This window comes from Curcuma longa, chromosome 17, assembly GCF_044706935.1.
Source record: "Curcuma longa cultivar G26 ecotype Majalengka, Jawa Barat chromosome 17, ITB_CL_G26_1.1, whole genome shotgun sequence".
NCBI lineage: Eukaryota > Viridiplantae > Streptophyta > Magnoliopsida > Zingiberales > Zingiberaceae > Curcuma > Curcuma longa.
The window spans coordinates 4587158-4598404 of NC_133877.1; the positions used below are offsets into that span (position 1 = coordinate 4587158).

At 39.1% G+C, this 11247-nt stretch overlaps 1 protein-coding gene, 1 long non-coding RNA gene and 1 pseudogene across 6 annotated transcripts in view; 2 read left to right on the forward strand and 1 right to left on the reverse strand.

Moving 5' to 3' along the window:
- LOC141811563 (uncharacterized) overlaps positions 1-2008 on the forward strand; it is a 2787-nt gene extending 779 nt beyond the window's left edge. Inside the window, exons 2-6 of the mRNA XM_074699583.1 lie at positions 1206-1305; positions 1394-1501; positions 1578-1647; positions 1719-1826; positions 1928-2008. Of these exons, the coding sequence (XP_074555684.1) occupies positions 1206-1305; positions 1394-1501; positions 1578-1647; positions 1719-1826; positions 1928-2008 (467 nt within the window). The remainder of the gene's footprint in view (positions 1-1205; positions 1306-1393; positions 1502-1577; positions 1648-1718; positions 1827-1927) is intronic.
- A 4171-nt stretch (positions 2009-6179) lies between these two features.
- LOC141811719 (uncharacterized) lies at positions 6180-8722 on the forward strand. 5 transcript variants are annotated; one of them, XR_012600193.1, is made up of 6 exons: positions 6180-7620; positions 7714-7798; positions 7879-7925; positions 8050-8140; positions 8217-8246; positions 8341-8722. It is a non-coding gene; the product is annotated as an uncharacterized LOC141811719 (long non-coding RNA). The 5 variants fall into 5 exon arrangements; XR_012600194.1 differs by having other exon boundaries at positions 6180-7044; positions 7490-7798; XR_012600192.1 differs by having other exon boundaries at positions 6180-7798.
- A 1796-nt stretch (positions 8723-10518) lies between these two features.
- On the reverse strand, positions 10519-11247 carry LOC141811565 (uncharacterized; annotated as a pseudogene).

An 11247-nucleotide genomic window follows, 5' to 3' on the forward strand; every position in this document is an offset into this window, starting at 1 on the left:
CTTCGATCCAATGGCCACAAATCATCATGCTTGGGTGTGGGCTATAGAGAGGGATGTGTTCGGTTCACCTTGTGAACTGGTTCTTGCTTCCAAAGAGAATTAAAACCGAACCGAAGAGATCTTGTCCATCGGACGCAACTAAATCTCATCCAACGGTTCCAATTTAATCTCTTTTAATCCTCTTTATTCATTTTGATCCATTGGATGCAACTTGATCTAATCCCAAGGATACAAGTTGATCTCATCCACTAACCTCGTCCTACGGTCGGAATCAATCTCATCCATCGGTTAAATCTTATCCGACGGCTGAGAACTAATCTCATCCGTTTGATTGCATCTTTTAGATTTCTTTAGGCTACAGCAGGGACCTCGAGGAGGTATTGGATCTGGCCTTCTGATGGGTTTCGGATCCCGTATTCAACCCCGAATACACACCTACATCCATCAACAACAATCCATTCCACTAGAGGATCATTATTGAACTACCAATCCAATCCCCAAATTATATTATGGGTTCCTTCTTATTATTTTATGTATTGCTCCCCGTGTTTAAGATATCGTATGTCCGTCAATTATCTGAGTTCACTGACAACTCAATAATCGACATTTAAGACCTTGAATAGTACCACTCAACCTTATTGTCAGTCGGACCGAGTCCACTTGCAAGATTTGACTTGACAATCCTTATGAGCTCTCCAAGGGGACATCATCAGCCCTACTGGGACACGGATTCCTTCTATAATTAACGACACACCATATAGATAGTACCATCACCCAACTTACCGAGAATATTTGATCTGACGGAAAGATCTCACCCTTTGGTAAATCAAAGTGATAGTTACTAAATATACGCGCCCGTTTATTATATCGGGATTAAGAGTGCATAAGTATAATAACAGAGGTCTTGTTCAATTTATGAGTCAGCGTAAATTGAACAACCTCAATGGTCCTACTCAATACACACAAAGTGCACTAGTGTAATTCTACAGTCAAGATAGACAGTTACTGAATTACACTACAACCGTTCCCGATGGTTTGTCCAAAGCCATCTTGGTTGTGAGCATTAATTTATAATTTACAAGGAGCTGATAATCATGATCTTCTGTGTCTCACAGACACCATGTTATCTACAATGTAAATTAACGGGACATATTACAAGTCTAATGTGCCTGTGGAGTATGTCCCATCAAAAAATCAAAATATAGATTTCATCCAAGAACAGTTGAATAAAAGGGCTTCTTACTTATCTAGTAGGCTAATTGGTACCTCAACTGGCCAATTGGTGGTTGTGCCATGCAACATTGGGTGAGTAAGAATAACATGTATATCACTCTCACTTGCATATTTTGAGAACTTGTGCAATTGCATGCACTAATTATATCTCTTTGAGTAGTTTCCACTGGATTTTAACTATGATCAATGTTGAAAAGGAGATTGTTTATTTGTTGGATCCTCTTAGACACCGCATCTATGATCAAGATTGGAAATATGTGGTCAACATGTAAGTTTTTTAGGTTCTTTTCTTAACTTTGTTGAAACATGTTCTTTTCTTATAATAAACTCTTATATGCATGAAGGGCCTTGACATTGTATAATGCGGAGGCGGGAAGGAAAGGGAAAAAACAACCAACATGGGAAGTTGTCAAGGTATGCCCTTGTGATTAGCAACTGTTTAACTATCCTCGAATGAGTTATTTAAATACATAGTTTTAACATAGGCTCCTCGACAACCGGATGCGAAGCAATGTGGTTTTTATATCATGCGATATATGAAAGATATAATTGAAAATTTTGGAGTTGGCGACAAGGAATCACTTCCATCACTGGTAATATCTTCCATATAGATTACTTTGTATCTTTGTGAGCAACTAAACTAGAAATGTTTAGTATGTAGTTTTACTAATATATTATTTATGTATTTTTACAGTTTACAAATCTTAAGTACACATTGGTTGAAATTAATGAAGTGCGATCCGAGTGGGCTGAATGCATGCTAGATTACATTTGAGTAGGAAAGGTATTCGAATTTTGAAAACGTTGTAGTTTCGGGTTAATATGTTAGTTTCGGATTACATTTATGCAGCATTGAAGTTTCGGATTACATTTCTGCAGCACTGGTTTATACGTGAAGGCTGCTGCTGATCAACTGTTTAAGGAATTGTAGCTACTGATCAACTGTTTAAGGAATTGTATGCCTGTTCAGCTTTAAAATGCAAGCTACTTTAGTTCTGCCCATATGCTAGTTCTGCCCAGATTTTTGGTTTCCATTTTTGCTTTAAAAGGGAGGATAACGACAGTATAAGAATGTCCAGATTGCATTACTATTTTTGGTTTAAAAGGGAGGATAACGACAGTATCATTGTTTATACATTTTTGGTTTCCATTGCATTACTATTTTCAACATATGCTAGTTCTGCCCAGATTGTTCTGTATACTTGTTCTGTATGGTGTTGATGCATTTGGCATGATGAACCTGTACACCTGTTAAGGTGAGCACGGCTATTGAGGGCATGGGTGCCTAGTTCTGCCGCTTGAGGATATTTTGCTTTATGATAATGTTGCTTTGTCAGGTACGTTTGGTCACAGATAAGGTATGTTTGTGCATCATTCAGCTACAAATATTTCCTCGTGGCAATGAATAGTCATTTTATGGTACTTTCATGTTAAACTCTTTCTACTACTATGACCTTCCAGCGTGGTACTTTGAAATTGTTATTTGATGTATTTTCTTTTTTTCCTCAAGTTTCCTATGTGCCTTAGTACAATCGTTTTTTGTGTAGTACACTAAGAGGCCATCAGATATTATATCCATTGATACAAGTTTAAAAGTTATCAGGTGTTTCCAGTGGAGCTAACGAAACTGCCCCTTCTTGAGAAATTGTATCTTCATAACAATAAGTTATCACTTTTGCCACCCGAGCTTGGCGATTTGAAAAGTTTGAAGGTCCTAAGAGTTGACAATAATATGCTTAGTTCTGTCCCAGGTGAGCTTGCATATATGCTTTACTGGTGAACTTAATAAAGCAGATTATTTTATTTTTATTTGTCGTGTAAACCCATATGCACATTTATATGCGCTAATAATTGCATGTGATATATGCTTATTACTGGCAAAATGGATCTCAATTTTCAAACAGTTGAGTTGCGACAATGTGTAATGCTGGTTGAACTGTCACTGGAACATAATAAACTTGTCAGGCCACTTCTAGATTTCAGGTCATTTGATTGGCGTATTTGATGTTTTCAATGTTGCATTTTATATACTATTAGCCTTAACATTTATCTTCAGCTTTATGGCAGGGCTATGGCTGAGCTCCGTGTTCTAAGACTGTTTGGCAATCCTCTTGAATTTCTTCCAGAAATTTTACCCTTGCACAACCTTCGTCATTTATCATTGGCCAATATAAGGATTGAGGCAACTGATAAGCTTAAATCAGTTAACGTGCAAATTGAGGTGATGTGATGCTACAATTTTCATTTATCTTCACTCATGCTCTGTTTACCATTGCAACCTTCTTCATGATTACAGACAGAAAACATCTCCTATTTTGCTGCATCAAAGCATAAACTCAGTGAATTCTTCTCCCTTATTTTCTGATTCTCTTCATGTCATCATCCTTTGTTGGCATCTGCATTAGCTAAAATCATGCAAGATCACAACAGTCATGTTGCAATCAGTAAAGAAGAGAATGCCATAAGACAGTTGATAAGTATGATAAGCAGTGATGACTGTCATGTGGTAAGTTGTTACTAATTATCTATTGGCATACAAGAAATTTTCCAAACAAGTTCTATATCTTGCAGGTTGAACAAGCATGTTTTGCTCTCTCGTCATTGGCTTCTGATGTTTCTTTGGCAATGCAATTGATTAAGTCTGATATTATGCAACCCATTGAATCACTTTTGAAATCAGTTGACCAAGAAGAATTGATCTCTGTACTGCAAGTTCTGATCACTTTAGCATTTGTATCTGATAGTGTAGCTCAAAAGATGCTGGCCAAGGATGTACTCAAATCTCTTAAAGCACTTTGTGCACATAAGAGTACGGAGGTAAGGCTAGCCGGTGCACAATAATTTTTTTTATCTAACCATGCACATTTGAGGGAAATAAATTGCTATTCTCACATAATTTTTCTTATTGGTTCTCTTATCAGGCATGACATTTGGCCGTTGCTGCTGCTGCAAGTGCCAGTTCACTCCAAAGGCTTGTGGTATCCGAAGCTGCTGCTGCAAGTGCCGTTGCTGTTGCTGCAAGTGCCAGTTGCTGCTGCTGCAAGTGCCGTTGCTGCTGCTGCAAGTGCCAAAGGCTTGTGGTATCCGAAGCTGCTGCTGCACCTGCTACTGCCCCAATGGGTAATACCGTTTTTCAGGCTTGTGGTACCGTTTTTCAAGTGCCAGTTCTATGATCTGGATATGCTGAATTCTGGTGCTTCCTTCAATGCCTGATCTGTCAATCTTGTGAATTCTGATTGCCCCAATAGTGATCTGTGATTTCAGTTCATTCACTGGCAATATCTTATCTATGTTCTCTTGATTTCAGTTAGACGAGTTCTTGTTGATGTTGAGCGTGGAAGAACTCTTATATGGAGATTTTGTTTACTTCTCCCTTTTGGATTTGTAGTACAGCAGTCAAAAGGTTATTTGTAAACGTCACTACAAGAAAATCGGTCTTTAACAACACTCAAAAGACATCGGTTTTATGTCAAAACCGATGTCTTTTACTTTTTAACAACGGTTTTAACAAAAACCGATGTCTTTGAGACATCGGTTAGAACCTATGACAACGATTTTTGGAGGCTACAACAACGATTTTAAAAACCGATGTCTATGTGCGCTTTCAACAACGGTTTTTGAAGACTACGACAACGGTTTAAAAACCGTTGTCTATTTGCGCTTTCAACAACGGTTTTGGAAGCTATAACAACATTTTAAAATCGATGTCTATTTGCGCTTTCAACAACGGTTTTGGAAGCTATAACAACAATTTAAAACCGTTGTATATTTTCGTTGTCTTTGAGAGGTTGATTGGAGACTACGACAACAGTTTTTTGAGGATACAACAACGGTTTTAAACCGTTGTCTATGTGCGCTTTCAACAACGGTTTTTGAAGACTACGACAACGGTTTGAAAACCGTTGTCTATTTGCGCTTTCAACAACGGTTTTGGAAGCTATAACAACATTTTAAAACCGATGTCTATTTGCGCTTTCAACAACAGTTTTGGAAGCTATAACAATAATTTAAAACCGTTGTATATTTTCATTTTTTCTTTCCCTCTCTCCCTCCAAATATATCTTCCACTACGCGCTTCCAAAATCAAACTTGGATCGGATTCACTATAATATTTGGTTCAACTATTATAATAGTTTAAAAAAAACTTATTTCTTTTCCCATCCGCCGCTCGACTTAACACGCACTGCCCTTTAGGTTTTTGTCGCGCCGCACCTTTCTGTTCTTCGGGCTCCCGACGCCCGCCCCCACTGTGCCGCCCGCCCGAGGTCTGCCGGCCGGTCGCCCGCGTTCGCTCTCCCGCCTGCCGCACTGATAACTGTCTATTTTACCGGATAAATTAGAGTTTAGTTTGGATTAAATTGATTATATTTCATGTCGAAATTGGGTTTATTGAGCTTGATTCTTATTTTGGGAGAAATTATGCCTTCGTTCTATTTTCTCATGAATTTTTGGTAATTATTGATATTAATTTTTAGGATCTTTGATTTTGCCGGAATTAGAATTAGAGGGATGATACTTGGAGGGTTTAATTGTAATTTTGGTTCAAGTTCGAGTCAAGTCAAAGTCAAATTGGTTCAATCGGATTCGAAATCAACTTGGTCCAAGCTGATGGTTCAACTCGTGTGCGGTGTGAAGATCAATTTAGATCAATTCAAAGAAATCAGCTCAAGTACAAGCTAGCCCAAACCTTAATTGATTTGATTCAGCCGGTTTAGATTGGAATTGGTCAAGTCAGCTCAAAGAACAAGCTCAATCCAAACCCATTACACTTCAACCCAATCCATTAAATAAGCCCGGCCCAATTCCTTTAAAAGCCGGTCCAAAATCTCAATAAAACCGGTTCACTCTCAAATCCGGTTCAATTGCAAATTCCCCCGGTTCAATCACATGGGTTAAAAGGGTTCGGCGGTTCACAGAGGAAGGGGAGCTCGCGCGATTAGGTTTTCTTCGTCTTCTCCCGATTTTCTTCTCCTCTCTCGCGACGGCGTCTTCGAGCTCCCGCCGTCGCGAGCTTCCATTCCACTCCGTCCTTCCTTCGCCCATCCACAGCGCTCCTCCGTTCCTCCACTCCGTTTCCTTCCTTCAGCCCGATCAGCTTTGAGCGGTGGCCGGCGACAACCGTCCCTTCGCATCCACAGAAGTAGCGTGCGGCGGCCGAGTTTCTGGCGGCGATTTGTAGCAGTGGATTTCCGCGCGCCTTCAACCTTCCGCCACCACCGGAGAAGACCAGGTAAGGGTGTGTATTTCCTTGCTTCTGACTTCACTGGCGGCGATTTGTAGCAGGGAAACAGGACAAGGTTTGCTCCTCCGACGCTGCCATCTTCTCCGTTCGTGTCTCGCTGTGAGCGCAGCGGCGAGATCCGCCTCCTCCACCTTCATCTTCACTGACGCTGGTTCCTCTGTTCTGATCTGGTCTGGGAGTCATCATCCTTCCGCCTCTTTCCCCCTATTTCTTCTTCCTTCCTTCTGTTGGTACCGGTGCCAATTGAAAGGGAAGTTATTAACCCTAACCCTAGATTTAGCTGTTTTCCTTCTATTACGCACCCTCTGTTCTTCGCGCTCCCGACGACGCGCTCACCCACCCGCGGTCTGCCACCCGCCCGCGCTCTGCCGCCCACCCGCAGTCTGCCGGCCGGTCGCGTTTGCTCTCCCAGCCGCCCGTGTTCGCTCTCCCGGCCGCGTTCGCTCTCCTCTAGCCTCGCCCGCCCGCCCTGCCGGCCATCCGTCACTCCCCTTGCAGCGACGAAAGAAATGATTCGAGTTGTCTACCCATTTCCTTACGCCGGGTTTCCAGGTTCACGTTCGCGACTGGTTGGTCTACTTCTTCCGCAGCTCTTTCCTTCGTCAGCAGTAGTTGCATGCGTAGCAGTAGCAGCAGGAGTATTAGCTTTAAGTATAGCTCTGGTGTGACTGAAAGTTTTTCTTTCTATTTTTCTGGTTCTAATTCAGTTGCAGATGGGAAGTATGTCGTATATTGCTTTTTCTTTATTACTCATTGGTACATTGCTTGCAACTAATTAATGTTATATGTAATGTGCGTCCTCTAGCTGTTACCCCTCTCGCCGGGCTCTGGGGAGTATCCCTCATAGAAATTAGTTATGGGTTTCCTCACTGATTAATTGTTGAACCTTGCTAAGTTCCTAATTCATATGGTACAACAGCTTCATCTTTGTGGCAATGCTTCCTTTATGGTCTTGGGCCATGCTATTATTCATTCACCACGTCAATTGGCTTAACAGTTATTTGTGTTCATCAGCTAATATGTATGTGAATTAATAAAGGAAGAAGGCCCCTTTAAACCAGCAGTCCAATCTATTAGAGCTTCCCAGGTATAATTACTTTCAGATGCAAATCTGAAAGAGTTCGAGCTTATAGCATGGATAAAAGGTATTATGGTTTGGTTTAGATTACTTTTCAGGTATCATGTTAGCTAGACCATTTTTCATCTTGATAACATGTCTCTTGCCTTTGATTCTTCAGCTACTTTCACTTTGTTCATGAATCTGTTACCATAGTGATTGACTTAGCAATTCTATACTATAAAATACTACCTTGGTTTTGGAAGGTAAAGTAGTAGCCTTTTTTTTGTTTTATGCTTAACATTTTCTTATTCTTATTTCCTTGGTATTATATATTTCACAACAGATACAAAGAGAGAGGACACAGATGTTGCAGGAGACATGAGGAAGAAGGTATTTGTGCAGTAAATTTCCATTCTTGCTTGTCCTTATCTCCAAAGATATCCCACAGCTAATATCTTTATACCTTATCACATTCATGGCAATGCTCGTTATATTTGGCTTCTGAATATTACAGTGTTGACCCAGTTTTCTGACTCCCAGATAAGAAAACTGGATGAGAGATTAGTTGGTAATAGAGTTCAAGTATGGTGGCCAGATGATCAGCTGTGAGTTTTTATATATATGTATATATTTTAGTTAGAAATTGTTAAAAAATTTATTTTCCATTTGTTTGATCCTCAGGTTTTACACTGGCACGATATGAAACATAAGGTGTTGAGCACTTTGAATTGTGAATCCTCAATGAGTTTGCTGCTTTTTCTTCTGCTTTGTTTGTTAACATACTAAATTTTGCTTTATTTTTCAGGTTTTATATGATGATGGGGACGTGGAGATACTTTGATGTTTGCCAGTGAGATAAGAACATCTCCAACGTGTGATTTTACTGTAATACACATCAAAATGCATTTGGTGCTTTCTTTGTGAAGCTCAGCTTTATGGGCCTGAGGAAGCTCGGAAAAGGTTCACTGTAGTTACAGAGGCTGGAGCAAAAGCTGAAAGCTCTTTCGGTTTCGAAGCCAAACATTTCCCTACACCTCTAGATGGAGATTTTGTTTACTTTTCCCTTTTGGATTTGTATCTGTAGAAGTACTTTTCCCTTTTGGATTTGTATATGTAGAAGTTGCAAGAAGAATAATTTTTGTTAGTTACTTTTGATTATTTGTAAATATTGAGGTGATTAAATATAACGGTGCTTTTGTATTTGTGATTTGTTTGATGAATTTATAATATTATGATAATTTTGTCATCTTGCTCGATCATAATTTACAAACAACATAAAAAAAATATTTAATGACATCGGTTTGGAAGCGTTGTCGTTAAGTGATATTACATCGGTCGAAAATCGTTGTTAAAATTGACGTTAAACATATATTACATTAGTTTTACACCGTTGTAAAACTAGGGCTGGTTCGGTACGGTATACCGAATTTTGTATACGATACCGTATACCGTACCGAAAATTTCGGCATAAAAAAATCTATACCGTTACCATACCGAAAATTCGGTATACCGGAATTTCGGTATTTTCGATATACCGAAATACCGAAATACCGAATTTTCAGTATATTACACCGAAAATATTGAAAATTTTGGTATACTGATAATTTCGGTACGGTATTATACCGAAAATGTTGCTATACCGAAATACCGAACAATAATAATTGCGTACCGTTACCGATACCGAAAATTTCGGTACGGTATAATACCGTACCGAATTTTTCGGTATACCGAAATTTTCGATATGGACGGTAAATATCGGTATGGTATGTGCGGTATACCGAAAATTCGGTATTTTTTCCCACCCCTATGTAAAACCGATGTCGTTGAATGATATTACATCGGTCGAAAATCGTTGTTAAAATTGATGTTAAACATATATTACATCGGTTTTACACCGTTGCAAGTTCCGATGTCGTTGTGATACATATATTACATCGGTTGTACACCGTTGCGAAACCGATGTCGTTGAGTGATATTACATCGGTTTTACATCGGTTACAAACCGATGTCGTTGAGTTGTATTACATCGGTTACAAACCGATGTCTAAAATGTCAGACCTTTTACAACGCCTTCATAGACATCAGTCGATTTTCTCATAGACATCGGTTTTCCACCGATGTCTATGACTGTTTTTGTTGTAGTGCGTTGAGGAGGATGAAAACAATGTAATATGTTGCGGAAGATTATTTGTAAATATTGAGGTGCTTTTGTATTTGTGATTTGTTTGATGAATTTATATATTATGATAATTTTGTCATCTTGCTCGATCATAATTTACAAACAACATAAAAAAAAATAAGTGATATTACATCGGTCGAAAACCGTTGTTAAAATTGATGTTGAACAGATATTACATCGGTTTTAAACCGTTGCGAAACCGATGTCGTTGTGATATTACATCGGTCGAAAACCGTTGTTAAATTGATGTTGAACAGATATTACATCGGTTTTAAACCGTTGCGAAACCGATGTCGTTGTGATATTACATCGGTTGAAAACCGTTGTTAAATTGATGTTGAACAGATATTACATCGGTTTTAAACCGTTGCGAAACCGATGTCGTTGTGATATTACATCGGTTGAAAACCGTTGTTAAATTGATGTTAAACAGATATTACATCGGTTTTACACCGTTGCGAAACCGATGTCGTTGTGATATTACATCGGTCGAAAACCGTTGTTAAATTGATGTTGAACAGATATTACATCGGTTTTACACCGTTGCGAAACCGATGTCGTTGTGATATTACATCGGTTGAAAACCGTTGTTAAATTGATGTTAAACAGATATTACATCGGTTTTACACCGTTGCGAAACCGATGTCGTTGAGTGATATTACATCGGTTTTACATCGGTTACAAACCGATGTCGTTGAGTTGTATTACATCGGTTAAAAACCGATGTCTAAAATGTCAGACCTTTTACAACGCCTTCATAGACATCAGTCGATTTTCTCATAGACATCGGTTTTCCACCGATGTCTATGACTGTTTTTGTTGTAGTCCTCTTCCACGTTGGCCTCTATAGTTAGAGAAACTTTCATCTTTCTTAGTTGGTTGAAGAGACGTCTTCAAGAGTTGTTGAGTGATCTCTTCATTTATTTTCTTCTTTTCTTCATGGGCTTGTAATGAACCCAAGAGTTGCTCTATCGTCATGGTTTGTAGATCTTTGGTTTCTTCAATGATAGTTGTAATACTATCAAATCTTGAATCCAATGATCGAAGAATTTTCTCAATAACTGTTGTTTCTTCTAGTTTCTCACCATTTCTCTTCAATTGATTGGAAATGCTAGAGACTCCAGAAAAATAATCGGATACCAACTCGCCTTCCTTCATACGAAGAGCATCAAATTGACTTCTTAATGTTTGAAGGCGTACCTTTTTCACTTTTTCTTCTCCTTGATATGAGATCTGGAGCTTTTGCCATGCTTGTTTGGCCGAAGTAGTGCTTGAGATTTTCTCAAAACCGTCATCATCCAAGGCTTGATAAACAAGGAAGAGAGTCTTCTTGTCTCTCTTTCTCAAATCTTTCAAACTATCCTTTTGAGTAGAAGATAGTACCGACTCGTCGTTTGGCTCATCGTAGCCTTTCTCCACAACCTCCCAAACATCATGAGCTCCAAGGAGTGCCTTCATTTTAATACTTCAATTGTCGTAGTTACTCGTCTTGAGTATTGGAACTTGAAAAGGAATCATACCTCCATTCGACAT